At 46.3% G+C, this 17081-nt stretch overlaps 1 protein-coding gene across 1 annotated transcript in view; it reads left to right on the forward strand.

Moving 5' to 3' along the window:
- LOC132663674 (histone-arginine methyltransferase CARM1-like) overlaps positions 1-17081 on the forward strand; it is a 237549-nt gene that overhangs the window by 210261 nt on the left and 10207 nt on the right. The window contains exons 8-10 of the mRNA XM_060610154.3: positions 11389-11470; positions 12641-12726; positions 15965-16054. Coding sequence (XP_060466137.1) covers positions 11389-11470; positions 12641-12726; positions 15965-16054 — 258 coding nt within the window. The remainder of the gene's footprint in view (positions 1-11388; positions 11471-12640; positions 12727-15964; positions 16055-17081) is intronic.

The raw sequence follows: 17081 nt of genomic DNA on the forward strand, positions 1-17081 counted from the left end.
CTAGGTGCCCCTGGATATTAAACTATTTTAATTGCTAATTTAATCCTATAAACTTTATAAGAAACAACACTAAGGAGGCTGTCTGCATGGCTCAGTAGGTTGAGTGTCCCAACTCTTGATTTCAGCTTGGATCCTGATCTCACAGTTGGTGGGATCAAGTCTCATGTCAGGCTCCATGCTAAGCCTGGAGCTTTCTTGAAATTCTCTCTCTCTGTCTCTTTCTGCCCCTCTCACCACTTACAAATTCTCTCTCTCTCTCTCTCTCAAACAAAAACAAAAAAGCAACACTAAGGTATTATTTCTATATTCTACAAGAATATAGAATTTTATAGAATTCTGTATCTTAAATTCTATAAGAAACAATACTACAGTGAACATCCTTTTATAGAAATCTTGGTTTGCATTCTGATTATTTCCTTACAATAAATTGCTAGAAGCAGAATTACTGGACCAAAAGGTGTGAAGAAGGATCTTTAAAAAAATTATTCTTATATATTGCCAAATTGCCCTGTAGAAAAAGTTTTACCAATTAACACTTCCACCAGGGGTATATGAGAATGTCTGCTGAGTCTTGCCCATACGGGCTATGTTTTTTTAAATGCCAATTTGATTTGAAAAAAAAAAATGGTGGCCAGTTTATTTTTAATCTGTATGTCTTTGATAGCTAGTGCATTTGAACGGTTTTATTTTTAGTCAACAAACACGAAAAAAATGTTTAAAAAAATATCTAGTTAACAAAATTCCCAGCTTTCACTCTCCTTCTAATTCCCCTCCCTCTATGAAGAGGTTTCTGCATTAGGGTGACTTGGATGAGGCCCTCTGGTTGCACTTGTGCAGGGAAATGAGTGGTGAAAGGGTGTGCAGTTGCCATTACAAGAGGTATAAAAGTGAGGGGCACCGGGGTGGCTCCGTCGGTTGAGTGCCCGACTTAGGCTCAGGTCATGATCTCGTGGTTTATGAGTTTGAGCCCCACGTTGGGCTCAGTGCTGACAGCTCAGCGCCTGGAGCCTGCTTTGGATTCTGTGTCTCCCTCCCCCTCTGTCCCTCCCCCACTCACTGGTGCACACACACACGCTCTCTTTCTCTCTCTCTCTCGAAAATAAATAAAAACATTTTAAAATTTTTTTAAAAAATTAAAAAACGAGAGGGAAGACCATGAAAGTGCTGGCTGAGAGGAGGAAAAGCAATGAAAAAAAGTGATTTAGATATATTCTGGGGAAGGGAGCTGAGAAACTGAGGAATAGCAGGCCGAATAAATAAGATCATCAGGTGTAATCAGTGATCGGTCCTCACCTGACTTTCTCATCAATCAGTACTTGGCACCATTGAGTCTTCACTTCTGGAGCCTAAGTCTGGTTTTCCTCCTTCATTATTGGCCCCAACTTGGTCTCCTTGTTGATTCTTCCTTATGACCCAAGTCTTCAGGGTTGGATTGATTCCAAGTTGGCTCTTACCGTCTTCTCCTTTCGGTCTCTGTTCCCCTCCGTACTGATCTCATTCCATCTCCTGGCTGTAAATACGGTCTTTATGCCAGAAACTTCTGTAGTGGGAACTCCAGCCCACACCTCTCCCTGGAACCATAGACTTTAAGTGTCCAGCTGGCTAGTGACAAGTCTGTGTGGATGTCTCTTGGGCATCTTAAATTTAACACGTCCAAAGGCAAGCTGCTGACCCTTGTCACCACCCCCCTGCTCACCACTGCAAAACAAAAAGACAACAAGCCAAACAAAACACCCTGCTTCTGATATAGCCTTGCAATAGCCTTCCAACTTGCTTCCTCTTCTTCCTTGATGACACATAATTCAGGTCATAGTCTTCCTCAGCTCAGAACCTCCAGTGGCTTCCCACCTTCTGCACTGTAAAAGCCAAACTTCTCCCTGTGGTTGATAAGACCCTCCAGGATCTAGTGCCACCCTGCTCCCCTTGTGATGTGGTTTCTTACCACTCCTTTCTTATCCTCTGGGTCTTCAGTGACTGCTCCCCTTGCCTCTCCATGGACATACCAGGCTTGCCGCCACCTCACTGGCCTCTGCCAGAAATGCAGATGGCCCCATGGCTTGCTCTCATCTTCTTCAGGTCTTAGCTCACACGCCATCTTCCCAGGAGACCTGCTCTTAATTATAAATTACAATCTCTTCCCTCCTGGAAGCCCGTATCTCACTTCTCACTTCGTTTTCCCCCACTTCACTTATTATCATCTGCTGTATTATATGTTTTTACTTATTTATTTAATGTATTGTCTGCAGGTTCCATAATAGTGGCTATTTGTTTCGCGCTGTTCCGCATCATCTAATCTAGCTAGTAGTTGTTCAGTATTCATTTATTAACTGGAAGATAAATGCATTGGCGTAAGAATTCCTTACATATTAAGGGTATTAAGACTTTGTTGTATTTTCTTCAGAATTTTTAATTTGCCTTGTAACCATCTTTGTGATGGTTTTCACCACAGAAGAAGTTAAAATATTTTTGGGTAGCCATATCGACCAGTGTATTCTTTGGTAGTTTCTTTCTCTTCCTTTATTTGGAAAAGGGCTTCCCCACCGTAAGATTAGTATTAACTTCTATTTCTTTCATGTTTTCACTTTTTCCATTTAACATGTTTTAAAATTTATGTTTAACTCTAAAATTCATTGTAGTTTAAGTATGTGGTAAGCATAGAATTTTATCCTTTCTAAATAACCAATTATGAGGCTCTCTCAGTAGACAAGCGTACTACATTCTGATGTTAGTAGCAGTCACCTACAAAATTAACAACTTCCTTATTTGATCAAGACTTCTTGCCCCTTATTAATTAAGATTCTAGAAACTACCTCCTGAGAATAATCTCAGTCATAAAGAATCATCATCCCCAGCTGTAAAACTTCTTTATGTGATGTTACTACTGATATTATTTAAAATAATTGGTTCAGGGGCTTAATTTTTTTTTATTTTCATGTTTATTTCTTCTTGAGAGAGAAGAGAGAGCACAAACAGGGGAGGCACAGAGAGATACAGAGACACAGAATCCAAAGCAGGCTCCAGGCTCTGAGTTGTCAGTGCAGAGCCCGACGCAGGGCTCGATGCAGGGCTCGAACTCACGAGCTGTGAGAGCATGACCTGAGCCCAAGTCAGACACTTAACTGACTGAGCCACCCAGGTGCCCCTGTCAACTTCTAACTGTAAAACCTTACCAAGTTAATTTAATCTATCTGAGACACAGTATCGTTATTCATAAATTAAAGGTAATAATACTCCCTACCTGGGGATGGGGGCCTTTCAGAGATGGGCCCTCTACTTGTACTTTGCTATTTTGATAGCCCTTTCTTCACAGGCCGATGTGAGGGTTCTGCCAGATTCTGAAGGTCTCCCAGTTGTATATTCGGGGACTCAGAAAATAACCACAGGGTGGGTAGGAGCCCACTGGGTCTCTGTGAGATGGACTTGGCCCAAAGGTTGGAGAACATTTACCATGTGCGCGGTGGTGGTCCTTCAGCGTCATTCATTAAGAGGCTGGGCCTCTACGGCAGTCATGGACCAGTGGTCTCTAGACCCATAAGCCGTATCTGGAAATTGGACCTGGAAATTGGGTGAGGGACCTCATCTCTCTATTGTGGCAGCCGACATCATCCTGCTTACCAGCTGGCAGATGTGTTGTTGTCATTGTTGTTACATAATTTGAACACTATCCTAATTAACTCTATATCTGTCTGACATCTCTGGGAACACGATGGTCTGTTCACCACCACCACAGGTCAGGGTACCCTCACTGTCACTGTAGCCTTGCTTCCCAACACTGTAATTATGTCCTTCTTGACTATGACAGGTAATTACCGCTTCCTTGATTCTGACCTCTGAAGTTCCCTCCAAATTGTGCTCACTAGGAACACAGTGTAATGGCAGCAACAGCTTTTTTAATCTGCCGAGGACAGCCACCCTAAGCTTCCCAAAGATGCCATTGCTCTCTTACTTGTTGATCCCCTATTACCTTTGTGAAAGGAGGGTGTCCTGGGTCTTTCCTGAGAATGTAGTCGGGGGAAATGTTCTTGGGTCTTACTTGGTAGATCTTTCTAGCCTTTCTGAGCCTTCTGACTCCTTCCTTAATACTATGCTGCAGAAGTTCTGGAATCACCACTTCATTGACTGCAGGCCATCATGATGACCAAGCTTCAAAGTGACATCCCAGCAGACTGTTAGGTCTGGTATTTTGTTAGAACACTGAATCCTATGAGTGCCCACGTCAATGAAATTGTGTCCTATCCTGACTTGCATTCTACCCTTTCTAGTTCAAGATCCTTAAAATTCACTTCTATACGTATTTCCCTGGCTCTTGGCAGGAAATATTAGTCAGCTTGTATATTGTCTTCAGTATGTAAGTTAGACTCTTCCAGAATAGGAATTGACTTACTGTTCAGGCTGTGCTTGAGTTATCAACCTGACAGCCATGAGGGACCATTAGCCTGAAGGCAGCTGGCAATAGTGAAACTGATCTTGAGGAGAACAGAATTATCTTGCAAGGCACAGGCTTCAGGAAATGGGGTTGTGCAGCCTTCAGGAAGCTACTGCTTGGACAAGAAGGTTAAGAATTCTGCTTCTGTTCATCTGAAGCATTCAGGGAGAGTTGGGAAGATGTTTTCAGGATTCTGCCCCTTGTTCACTCAACTCTCCCAGTCCCAGGCCTCGGGGTCCTACTCTTTGCCAGCCAGGGTGCTAGCTATGATACATAAGACCTATCAAGGTTGCATTCCCAATCTCCTTTGCAGCTCTTCTGCTGTTGCTGATTTACTATCTTGAACTCAGCTTGGGTTCCCCAAGGAACTCAGTGTTAGGTAGAGTTGATAAGCTACAACTTCATTAAAGAATGTAATCCCAGCAAAACAAGAATGAGAAGTAAGAGAGATTCGGAGAAGGAGGGAGAGCTAATGCAGAAGCACATTACTCATCTGACCACCACATGGTATCAAACACCAAGAGGCTGCTTGATCCCTCAGGGCCATCTCCAGAGGCTGAATGAACTACATCTCCAGACCGTGTATACAGAGGATTGGGGAGATTTGTCCACTGCCTGTTATCTCCCCGTTGGTCAACTGTTCACCCCTCAACATTAACTAGCCTATACCTTTGGGTTGTGAATGTGTGAACACCAGATGGGTCTCACGGCATCCATGCCCCAGAGTCAAGAGGAATACCCTCAGGTGGAAGTGGAAGGATGCACAGTGCCGGCCTGAGGTGACGCACCGTTGGGCTGTGCCCACATGGGGCCAAATGAGCTCGTACCTTGGCACGACAGGTCAGAATACATGGCTGAGGATTTCAGAGAACGGGTAAGACTGAGAGGATCTGAGGTGGCACTGAAATGGTGGTACACCACTTAAGGAACCAAAAGATACGTCTCAGTTTCCTTTCCAGGGTATTGTGAGCAGGTGGTATGCATCCATCATGGTGGACAAGGGCAGTGCCAGTTGAGTGATAGCAGGATGCCGGTGGTGGATGTCCTGTAGTCGTTTGTACTTATGAAAATCAGAAGTCTGCGCTTGCAAAGGATGAGGGAAGACAAATGCGGGAAATCTTCCACGGGCCCTGAGTGCTCTCTTCTCACACCTGTCTACTCTGAGTCTACAAAATGCCTTATTGACCATGGCGCTGAGACTGCTAAATGTCTTATTGACCACAGTGCTGCTGAGAAACACATTATTTTTAAGGAAATCCATTCATCTGAATGGACAAACTGCTCAATTCCACTGGGAAGGTATTGGATGGTTTGTTCCCAGGCTAATTCTGCCTCCAAACAGAAATTTCTACTGAAGGTTCTTTTGGCTTAGCAAGAGTTTCGTGCCTTCTGGTCTTTCCCAAAAATATATTTGGCCTTGATAGTCACCGGTACCCAGAAACACCATGTGGACCAAATGAGAACATTTCAAATTGGAATATGATGTAACCGAATTTTTGTGGGAAGCCAAGTATATGGCACCACATACCACAGAGAGGGAACTTTTGAAGGAACACTGCCATGACCAGTGTAATCGTGTTTCAATTCCCATGTGCCCGTGTCATTGTTCCATTTATGCCTTCACGGTTGCTTCACTGTAATCTCCTTTCAGCCACTGGTATTTCTTCTTGATATCCCCTCTGCTTCTCTGTGTATAGCTACAGTTCTGGCACCCACCTGGCTTTTGTGCACAGAAGAAGCCTCAGTTTCTACATTCATCTTTTATGTAACTTACGTCAAACTCCTAGCTCTTCCACAGTATCCATCCCTTTGGCTACCCACATTGAGACCTTATTTTCTTTCTTTAACCATGTAGTGTCTCTTTCAGTGTTGCAGACACAGTACAAGTGTCCCAAGTGGAAGGAGTTCAAGTGCAATGCCAAGGTCTAAGCCAGGCTCGGGAAACTAACAGGGAGGTTTGGAGTAATGGAATAGATGACCCCAGTGTGGTCGAGGATGAGGCTGAATACACACTCTCCCTATGGGCAAAGTGCCTTTGTGAAGGAATCTGATCTTTAAAATGGTGAATTCCTCTTTCCGTGCATTCACTACAGTTCCAGCAAGCAAGTTATGGGCTTGGAAGAAACTAAAATTTGTGATGGGAATAGGAGCATTTTAGACGTTGCACACTTCGCACTAGAGGGGAAGCCATTTTTAAAGTCATGGAGCGTGTTCGGGACTGCAGCTAGAAGGGCAGGTGCACGAGCCTTGGGAGTGTCTGTTACAAATAGGGCGGTGAATCCTTCATGCTGCATCTCAACAAAAACTCTTCAGTGTTTACAAACGGGCTTTTGTTCAGAGAAGAAGCTTGAACTTCCATATTCATCTTTTTCGTAACCTAGCTCTTCCAGGATTTCTACTGTTGAGCCCATAGACAACAAATGCACATTTAGGAACTCATAGCTCCATACCCACGTCTCCTTTGCAGCTGTTGGAGGAAAACTCTTAGACTTGACCCTCACTGGGTCAGATGCCCAATCCTGGGATCATTGCCAAGACCAGGGCAGTAAGATGCTCTGGTTGACTGGGACTGAACCACATGAGTCGAGGGCAGAGATAAGACACCACCCAAGTCCCAAGGACTGAGTGTGAGGGAGGGATGCCTTCCAGAAGAAAATCTGGTGCTGTTACCAGAAGAAGAGCAACTGTTTGCTGCTTAGAACGAACAAGAGATGTCCACCTAATTGTCTTGATGGACCCACTCTTCCTTCTGATACAGGCTTCCATAGGTCCAATTGTTAGGCAAACCGGTAATGTCTACACTTACACCTGCACACCTAGGGATGCCCCTTGGATTCCTTTATGGAATCACAGGCTTGCCCTTACTTCTTACGAAAGATGCACAGTCTGAAGCTTGGTTTCTTTTAAGGACTGTGCATTTATTTCCCGCTCTTTTTTTTTTATAGCAAAAAAAAAAAAAAAAAAAACCAACCCATATTTTAAAAAATGTAAACAGTATATACATATATCGCATATCAAATATAAACCACATTACTTTGCTGGAGTTTAAACCCCAAAGACCAAAGACATCATGAGCCAAGCATCTTTATAGATACCACTTTACACAGTGGTATGTCTGCATTCTACAGATGGGGGAAATTGTCGCAATTGGTATATATAAGAGATGTATAAGAAACTAAGAAGATATAACTTGTTCCTAGACATGCATCCTTTTCCTGTGAGCCATCCCCACAAGGCCACCCCAGCCACCCTCTCATTCTGCATCCACAGTGCCACGAGCCCCATGTGTGTCTTTGGTGACGTTCTTCGATCCCTGTGTTTGTTTTCTAGTTCGTAGGGTTTATACATCTCTCCTCACATTGGCATAACCTTGGTTTGTAGGGTTTATATATCTCTCATCAGGTTGGCATAACCTTGGTTGTCACTGTTGGTAAAGTATATAGTACATTAAGACACAAAAAAGTTGCTTAATTGTCGGGGTGCCTGGGTGGCTCAGTCAGCTGGGCGTCTGACTTCGGCTCAGGTCATGATCTCACGGTCCGCGAGTTTGAGCCCCGCGTCGGGCTCTGTGCTGACAGCTCGGAGCCTGGAGCCTGCTTCCGATTCTGTGTCTCCCTCTCTCTCCGCCCCTCCTGCTTCTCTCTCTCAAAATTAAACATTAAAAAATTTTTTAAAAAGAGTTGCTTAATTGTCAACAGCAGAATAGGGTCTTTCCTTCCTTTCCTTCCTTTTTTCCCTTTCTTTTCTTTCTTGTTTGTTTTTTTCCAAGGGAAGGAAGCTCCTCAATGGAGGTGAAGATGTAAAGATATTTTTTAAAGCAAAATGTGCGAGCTGTGCTGTGAGAGCGCATGTTCATATCGTCAAAGAGAGCGCTCACGTCACAGAAGCTCCCCTCTGTGAATGCAAGAGGCCGGTGCTGACTCCTCTAAGAGAACAAAGGTGGTACCACTTTCCTTCCAAGACATATCCAGGAGGCTGGTGGGGAGAGATGTGTGGACGAGGAGGAAGGACAAAAACCAAGATGAACTGGTGAAGACCCAAGAACAAAGGAGGCCAGAGAGGTAGCTTCCCCCTCATGGCTCTCCAAGCTGAGCTCTGCGTGTAGAACCTGGAGAAGTTCATGTCCGCATAAACGGGTTGCCTCTTTCTCTGTGCTCTGGGTCTGTTTAGGCCTAGCTAATAGGACTGTTATTTTCCTTCTGGGCTCTCTTGGCAGGACTTTCCAGACGTTGCATGTATTATGGTGGAGAGGGAGGGGAAGGGAGTTAGAACTGGGAAGTCAGGAGAAGAAAACACACGTGGTCTCCACCTTATGGGCTCATAAAGAGGCCATAAGTTAACTTGGAAAATAAAACCCACAGATGATGAAAACAATGGAAATTATCCCCAGCTTCCAAGTCAACAGACTCGTTTCCTGATTCATCCCCCCACATTGTCACTTAGGAGACCCAGAGAGATGCCAGCTCCCATCTGCTTTAATTATTTTGTGATGCATTTCAGAAGAAGATTTGAGATTTCTAAGAATCAGAAAGATGGTCTGGCCGGAAAGTTTTTAAAACCCAGGCGGTGGGCTGTTGGCCCACCGCAGTGCACACCCCAGGAGTGGTACCTCCGTGTACCACAATGATCGTGGCTGTTGGGCTTTCATTGGCACCACACAAGGCAAAGGCACAGACTTGGTCCCTCTGAGGCTGGGTACAAGGGATAGAGAGCAGTTTGCAGCCTCAGGCACTGCCGGGTGGAAAGCTGCCTTTGTCCTTGGGGATTGTCCTTCCCCTACTTGGTGAGGATTGTAGAACCGGTAACTTAGGAGTAGTCAACCCTGGTTGCACATGAGAATCACCTGTTGAGCTTTGGAAACAGGCAGTAGGTTTACACCCTGGATCAAATGAATCGCAGTTGGAGGGATGCAGTCCAGGCGTCAGCTTTTTAAAAGCCTCCCAGGGATTCTAAAGGATGGACTTGAGTCCTTCTGGGCTTTCTGGGAAACTCTGTCCCGCCTCCGTCCCTTTCCTTTCTTTCCCCCTCTCCCTCACTTTCCTTCTCCCCTTCCTTCCCTCTAATGAAAACTTTGTGACAGTGACTTATTTATTTCCCCCTAAAACACCTTCACTCTCCTTCTAAACACTGCAGTGTTTCCAGAATTTTCTAGACTTACAGGAGCCTTGTGTTCAATATACGCATTCGTATTTTGGCTGCATTGTGGGCCAGCCTGGCCGTGCCCCTTGTTGGAAGAAGATTAAGAAACACGTAATGCAACTGAACAATCTTGGGGTAATGATCTTCCATTTGTCCGTTTTCTTCATTGGCACCTGTGCCCACGCATAGGCCTGTTACGGACACCCAGTCTTCCGTTCATTCCCTCAAGATAGATAGATGAAAGCTAGCTACGTAACTGTTAATCCTAATAATATACCAGCCCTGTGCTAAGTACATATACACTGATGAATAAGAAAATACTTTTACTTTTAAATGGGCTAAACTTAAATATCGTATTGTAACACAAGATTTAAATTTTTTTTATTTTTTATTGTTTTAAATGTTTATTTTTGAGAGAAAGAGAGAGATACAGAGCATGAATAGGGGAGGGACAGAGAGAGGGAGACACAGAACCCGAAGTAGGCTCCAGGCTCCAAGCTGTCAGCACAGAGCCCGACCTGGGGCTTGAACTCAGCTCAGAGCCTGACACGGGGCTCGAATTCACGAACTGTGAGATCATGACCTGAGCCGATGGACACTTAACTGGCTGAGCCACCCAGGCGGCCCTTAAAATGTTTTCAATGGGACCATTTGAGCTGAGTCTCAAAGACTGGGTAGGAATGAACAGGGCAAAAGAGGGGAAGGGGATTTCGAGGCAGAGGCAAAACCGAGCAGAGGCTGAGAGCTAAGAAATGGCTCGTGCCCCTCAGGAGCCACCTGCAATTCAGTGGGGTTGCTTTTCACTTGTCGGATGAGAACTGGCTGAGAGAGCATCCCAAGCAGACTCCGCGCCATCAGCCCAGAGCCCAGCTCAGGGCTGGAACCCACGAACCATCAGATCATGACTTGAGCTGAGGTCAAGAGTCAGACGCATAACTCACTGAGCCACCCAGGCGCCCCCCCTCCCCCCGCCCCGCCACCGGCCAAATAAAGCTACTCTTAATCGACACCCTAGATCTCTACTCTCAAGAGTTTAGACCACTAGCCAAGCTGACCCATAGCGCCTGCTGGGTCCCAGGTGTGGTCTGAGGCATGGTCCTTCTCTTACGTGAAGGTAAGACAGCCAGGGGTGTGCAGGTAAACGCTTTGCCTCTGGCTCTCAGAAGGAAGGAAGCACAATGTGTCGAGTTTGTCCTTGTCGCCAACCACAGATTTGAGAAGAACTGTGTGCAGTGCACTGAGACAAGCAGGTTCCAGGCTCCCCACCAGGCACGGCCCTCGCTCACTTGGGACTCTCCCGCCGTCGGCCACCCTGGCAAGCGCCATTGGAAAGTTGCAGGCCTGAGGCTACAGCAGAATAGAAAAGAGAAATCTGTTTCCTGAAACAGGGGCTTTAGGGAGCTCAAGTCATGCTCTGGGTTGGATAATGAGGGGGCCAAGGAACTGTGTTTCAGGACTTGGACAGTAGGTGCTAGAGTAGGCAGCCGCTTTGGGGCCCGAGGTCAGGGGTGGGAGCCCAGAGCTTCTAAACATCCTCCTAAAAATCCTCAATAATCTTCCACAAATAATGTCCTTCACCTCAACCACCTCCCCCTTCTGTCTTTTCCCACCGCAGGTCATGTACAGGTCTTCATGTTCACTGGAGAAGATTCCTTCCTCTGTTTGTCCCCCTAGACCAGTTTCCCTTCCCGTGTTTGCACACGTGCCCCAGGCTGCCTCTGAGGACCTGGGAGGTGGCCTCCCAGGACGTCACAGCTGTAAGGGGCTCGGGGACTCTGCAGAGGGGCAAGATGCACGACGATTCTCTGTGTTCCCTCTTTCAGGCACCAGCAGTGTTTCTATGGGGTCAACCTGTCCAGTCTCCGGGGGGCCGCGGTGGACGAGTATTTCAGGCAGCCGATAGTGGTAAGTGTGCTTCATTCCAGGCTTTCCCCCCATGTGTTCGTCTATCGATCCGCTCGCTCGCCCGCTCGCTCACGTACCTGGGAGGCACCGTGTTGCCAGGCTCTGTGAAGCCGGCACAGAAGAGAAAAAAGAGCTCCTTGGAGCCCTGGGTTTTCGAGTGCTCCAGCTCTCATTTCCAATCAATGACGAAAACTCTCAGGGAATGATGCTGTCGGAGGCAAGGAGATTTTCTGACCGCCTTTCAATAAGTCACTTCTAATTCTCCCACTGCCCTGACTCACCCCGTGTACACACACAGCCCTGGTACTTGTTCAGTAATTCATATCTTCCCATTGATTCTGGTGGCCTCAGGCATAGAGGAGGAAGCTCTGTAAAATAAATAGCTTAGATCAGGAGCTTTGCTGTCGAACACGTTGGGGTTTCAGTCGTGGCCCCATCCAACTGTGCGACCTTGGACAACAATAAGTTTGCATTAACCCAAACTGGCTTAATTACTGGGCTTCCAAAACCGCAAAGCCTGAAGCAAGGGACCTGTTGCAGGGGTTCAGACAATGTCACCCGAGTCTGATTTTTCCATCCTTGTAATTTGTCTCCATTGCCTCTGATTTCACCCTATTCTCAGTCAGGATCTCCCCTTGTGGTAGCAAGATGGCTTCAGGGACTCCAGCCTCAGACTCTTACAACTCTTTTAAGTCCCACAGGAGGACCTGCCTTTTTCCGGTAACTTGAGCCAGAGCCCCAGGATTAGTTTGGGTAGAGCCTGACCGCCCTCCCTTGGGTCGTGCTCCTGCATCTGAAACTGTATTCAGGGAAAAGGTGATCAATGATTGGCCAAGCTAGGGTCACAGGCCACACCCGGAGCAGAGGTAGACTAAGTTTTTCTGGAACTTCCTGGAACGTGCAGAAGTGGTAAAATCTGGATGATTTTCAGATACACCAAACAACTGCTCCTTAGCACTCAGGAAAGCATGAAGCACTTAGTGCTTGGCGTGTAGAAAACGTGAAATAATTGTTAGCTACTCTGACTGACAGTCATTCTCATTAAGCTCATGCCTTCTAAATCCTAACTCTTGTTGACTTAACACTTCAAGAGGAAAGCCACTTTACAGGCTTGCTTGGGTTCGGTTTATCCTGACCGAAAGATAATGCCTCTGCTTCCTTTCCCCCAAGGACACGTTTGACGTTAGGATTTTGATGGCTCGGACGGTCAAATACACGGTAAACTTCATGGATGCAGAAGAAGCAGATCTGCACAGGTTTGTAAATATCAGCATCACTCCTGGTCTTTAAAGCCTCTTCTCAGCCTTTCTCAGCCCCAGAACCTCAGTGCAGGGTTTTGCCGCTCACACAGGGGCGAGATCTCGGGTGTGAGTCACACACAGGGATGGTATATCAATACTCGTTCCATTTTATTGCAGAACATGGATAATGCTGCTTCTTTCGTGTGTTGTTTTAAGAGCTGAATGAGAAAAACTAAGTAGTAATGGCTTGAACTTCTGCAACCACTCAGTGTTCTGAGCCCTTCACCTCCAATGACTCATTTCGTCCTCACGACAGTGCTCTACAGATGGAACTACTGTTACCTCCATTTTAATGGTGACAGATGTGAGGCAGAGTGGAACACTGGGTTTCAAAAGATCACAGAATTAGTATGTTAAAAAAAATTTTTTTTTTCAGCAGCAGGCAAACGTTTATTAATGTATAAGATTAGAAAGAATAGTAGTAGAGAGGGGACATTCAAAAGTGAATGCTCCCAACTTTCTTAATGTTTATTTATTTTTGAGAGAGAGAGAGAGCGAGAGAGAGAGCATGTACACAAGTGGGGGAGGGGCAGAGAGAGACAGCGACACAGAATCCGAAGCAGGCTCCAGGCTCCGAGCCATCAGCACAGAGCCCGACGCAGGGCGCGAACTTACAAACCGTGAAATCATGACCTGAGCTGAAGTCAGATGCTCAACCGACTGAGTCACCCAGGTGCGCCATGAGTATATTGGACCTGGGATTTGAACCATTCAGAAGGCTCCAGAGTCTGGGCTGTTTGACCCCTCACTCAGGCCAGTGCCCACATTAATGTCAAGAAGAGTACAGCCTACTTTACATTAGGTGCTGGGCTAAGTGTTTCACAGGCCCTGGCTCCTTTTCAAAGAGGACACTCAGTAAATGTTAGCTTTTCCCTCCTCCCTCCACTTCAAGGGACTCTGTAATGGGAACTCACTCCTCAGATGGTGCTCTGAATCCCCTTTGGGTGATTTTTCACTGGTATTTTGCCTTTTTCTCTCTGGAAGGAGATCTCTATGCACATTTTTTTCTGGGTACGAAATTTAAGACCCAGCTAAGTTGTCATCTTTCCTGGACCCCTGAGGAAGCAAGGGCCAGACTCGAGCAGGTGCAGCTGGCCAACGCAAACCATCATCTGTCTGGAGATCACAACGGACGAAGGGTGCTGTGTCTAATCAGCGCAGGCTAGAACCTGTAGCACTAACAAAAAGAAACCTTGAAACAGAACAGATGGTTTAACTGACTGTGCCCCCCAGGTGCCCCAAGAGACTCTTAACTATAGAGAACACACTGACGGCTGCTGGAGGGGAGGTGCATGGGGGGGATGGGCTAAATGGGGGATGGGCATTAAGGAGGGCCCTTGTGATGAGCCCTGGGTGTTCTGTGTAGGTGATAAATCACTAAATTCTGTTCCTTAAGCCAGACTACACTGTATGTTAACTAGCTTGAATTTAAATAAAATCTTGGAAAGAAAGAAAAAAGAAGCCTCGGTGGTTTATAACACAGGAGTCTCTCTCCCCGACCCTGTTTATCTATCGTGCCCAGCTTTCACTCTGTACAGCATCACCCACCCTGGTGCACCAGCCTCTGTCTGGAACAGTCCTCCTCACTGAGGAAAGAGAACGATCGTGGCAAAGTCTGTACTGGTAATAAGAGCTTCTGCCTGGAAATGACACAGATCACTTCTGTTCACATTTAATTGGCCAAAGTAAATCACGTGGCCGGGCCTGAGCCTGGGTGAGAGGATAATTGCGACACTACCCTATGCCCAGCTCAAGAGAACTGGCATTTGGGAACAACTCCAGTAAGTACCACAGGCCCAGACAAAATGGACTTCTATTGACTTTATCTGCTGTTCCGGGCCCCCTCCTGAGTCCCAGGGAATTTTTTGAAAACTACATCTGTGTTGGCTTCCCAGAGATGTCACCTGTCATTCAGTTTATTTGTGTGTTGATTCAGCAAATGTTTATGGAGATCCTACCCTGTGCCAGGTGCAAAAGGTAATTTTTAAAAGTCTACCCTTGGGGTGCCTGCGTGGCTCAGTCAGTTATGCATCCGACTCTTGATTTCAGCTTGGGTCACGATCCTAGGGTAGTGGGACCGAGCCCCACATCAGGCTCCACACTGAGCACGGAGTCTGTTTAGGATTCTCTCTCTCTCTCTCTCTAAAAAAGAAAAAACAATAAATACATAAATTAACAAAAATTTTTTAAAAAATTAAAAAAATAGGGGCGCCTGGGTGGCTCAGTTGGTTAAACGTCCAACTTCAGCTCAGGTCATGATATCACAGTTCATGGGTTCAGGCCCCACATCAGGCTCTGTGCTGACAGCTCGGAGCCTGGAGCCTGCTTCGGATTCTGTGTCTCTCCATCTCTCAGCCCCTCCCCTGCTCATGCTCTGTGTCTCTCTGTCTCTCAATAATAAACGTTAAAAAAATTTTTTTAATTAAATTTAATTTTAAAAAAGTCTACCCTTGAAGAGTTCATAGTCTATTTAGGGGAATGCAAAAAAACAGGAGGAAATAATGGCCATGCAATGTCAAAAAATTCAGTGTGATCGGTACAATGGAAAACTCTAGAAATGCTCTGCCACAGGGTGAAAGAAGTTAGGGCTTTGGGGGGGCACCATAAATGCAAATAAGGTACCACCTCCCTTGAAAATCTTTAGAGCACTCTCTAAAACATGTCTCCCCTTAGCGGTGGACGAATAATACCATCTTGTAGCTGTGTAACACTTTTATAGTTTGCAAAGCCCTCCCGTACACATTTTTCCCCATTTGAGCACACGAGGACCTTGCAAAGGGAAGTAAGAGAGAGCCTTCGTCGCCCATCAACGGATGAGGCAACTGAGGCTCAGGGAATTTAAGTGACTTGTCAAGTAAGCACCTAGATTTTGTTGCACCTTCCCCACTATTCTTCCTGTTCCTGCTCATCGTGCATTTGGTATAAACCATGGCCGCCTCGGCGTGATGCTTGCCATAGCCTGGTGGGAAACTCGTGCAGAGTTTTGTCAAGACGCAGAATTCTCCCATGTGTGGCATCACCCAGGCATTAATCACACACTGAGAGAATCTTGCTGCCAAGGCAACTGTGCTTAAGAGGGAAGGAAAATATTCCGTGATTTTCCCCGATCCCACAAATGCATCTAGTGTGCCTGTCAACAACAACAAAATAATTCCAAATGTTTCTATGCTCTCTCCTTTTTCTTTCCTTGCAGAGTAGAAATCCCCTTTGTGTTTCAGATGACACAGTCTGGCCTCATCCACGGCCTGGCGTTCTGGTTTGACGTGGCCTTTGTTGGATCTGTGTAAGTGTCACCCCTTCTTTGACTACTCTGTCCTACGCCATCCTCTGCGTTGTGTAGTCGTGGCTTGAAAGTGTTTTGAAGTTGATTTCAACAGTAATACTTGTTTCTCTAGGTTCCGAGAAAGGAAGGCACTTTTAGATTTTAGGGCGAAGTCAAAATGAGACAATTTTCCATGGTGTCCTCTCAGCTTTGGCTAACGTAGTGTAAAACCTCTTGAGCCAACTGGATTGAGACTTAAAGGGATGGGAAAGGGTCTGTGCTTCATCAGCCCTCTTGGTCTATTCCAGAATAGAGGGTGGGAAGGACCCCCAGCCCCTGCCTTGGCTTCCAGCATGTTATCCTGGTTAGAGAACCTCCTGTACCTGAGTGATACCTGGAATCCTACCTTCCCTGACTCTGTTCACGCCCTCAGCCTCACAGAAGATGCTAGAGAGTCCTTCCTCAATGATCAGGCAGGCATATACCACTAATGCTAATTGCAACATGAGGTCGTTTCATCGTGTCTTCCTTGCCCTTCCTGAAGAGCTTGGAAAGCTTCAGAGGAAAGAGGAGAAAGACCACCTACAAGTTGACTGTCCGTGTTTGGTCTTCCTCGTAAGGGCTGTGCCATTACCGTACCCCCAAACGTCTACTCTCCTCCTGACTCCCCTACTCTCTTGCCAGGCTTTCTCGTGCTCTCTGACTGGTGAACCCAGTAGCTCTGGGCCACATGACCAGGTGAAAGGAAAGCTTTTGCATTACACTCCTCTCTTCTCCTCGTAAAAACATCCAGGCTTATCAAGACATCTGCGGAGAACAGAAGTGCCCGTGGGGGTGGGGATGCTCAGGGAGCTTGTGGGGATGCTCAGGGAGCTTGTGGGGGTGGGGATGCTCCGGGGAGGAGGGGACCCCCGGCAGCCTCATCTGGGCTGACAATCAGAGAAAAAGAAAATGCTGTACAAGTCGTCCCTACACCGCAGAAGTGTATTTGTTCAAGGAATCCATACATTGGTTTCTCAGACTTTCCCCCAGTGAATCTGTTCCTGCA

This window comes from Panthera onca, chromosome D4 (assembly GCF_046562875.1).
Source record: "Panthera onca isolate mPanOnc1 chromosome D4, mPanOnc1 haplotype 2, whole genome shotgun sequence".
Lineage (NCBI taxonomy): Eukaryota > Metazoa > Chordata > Mammalia > Carnivora > Felidae > Panthera > Panthera onca.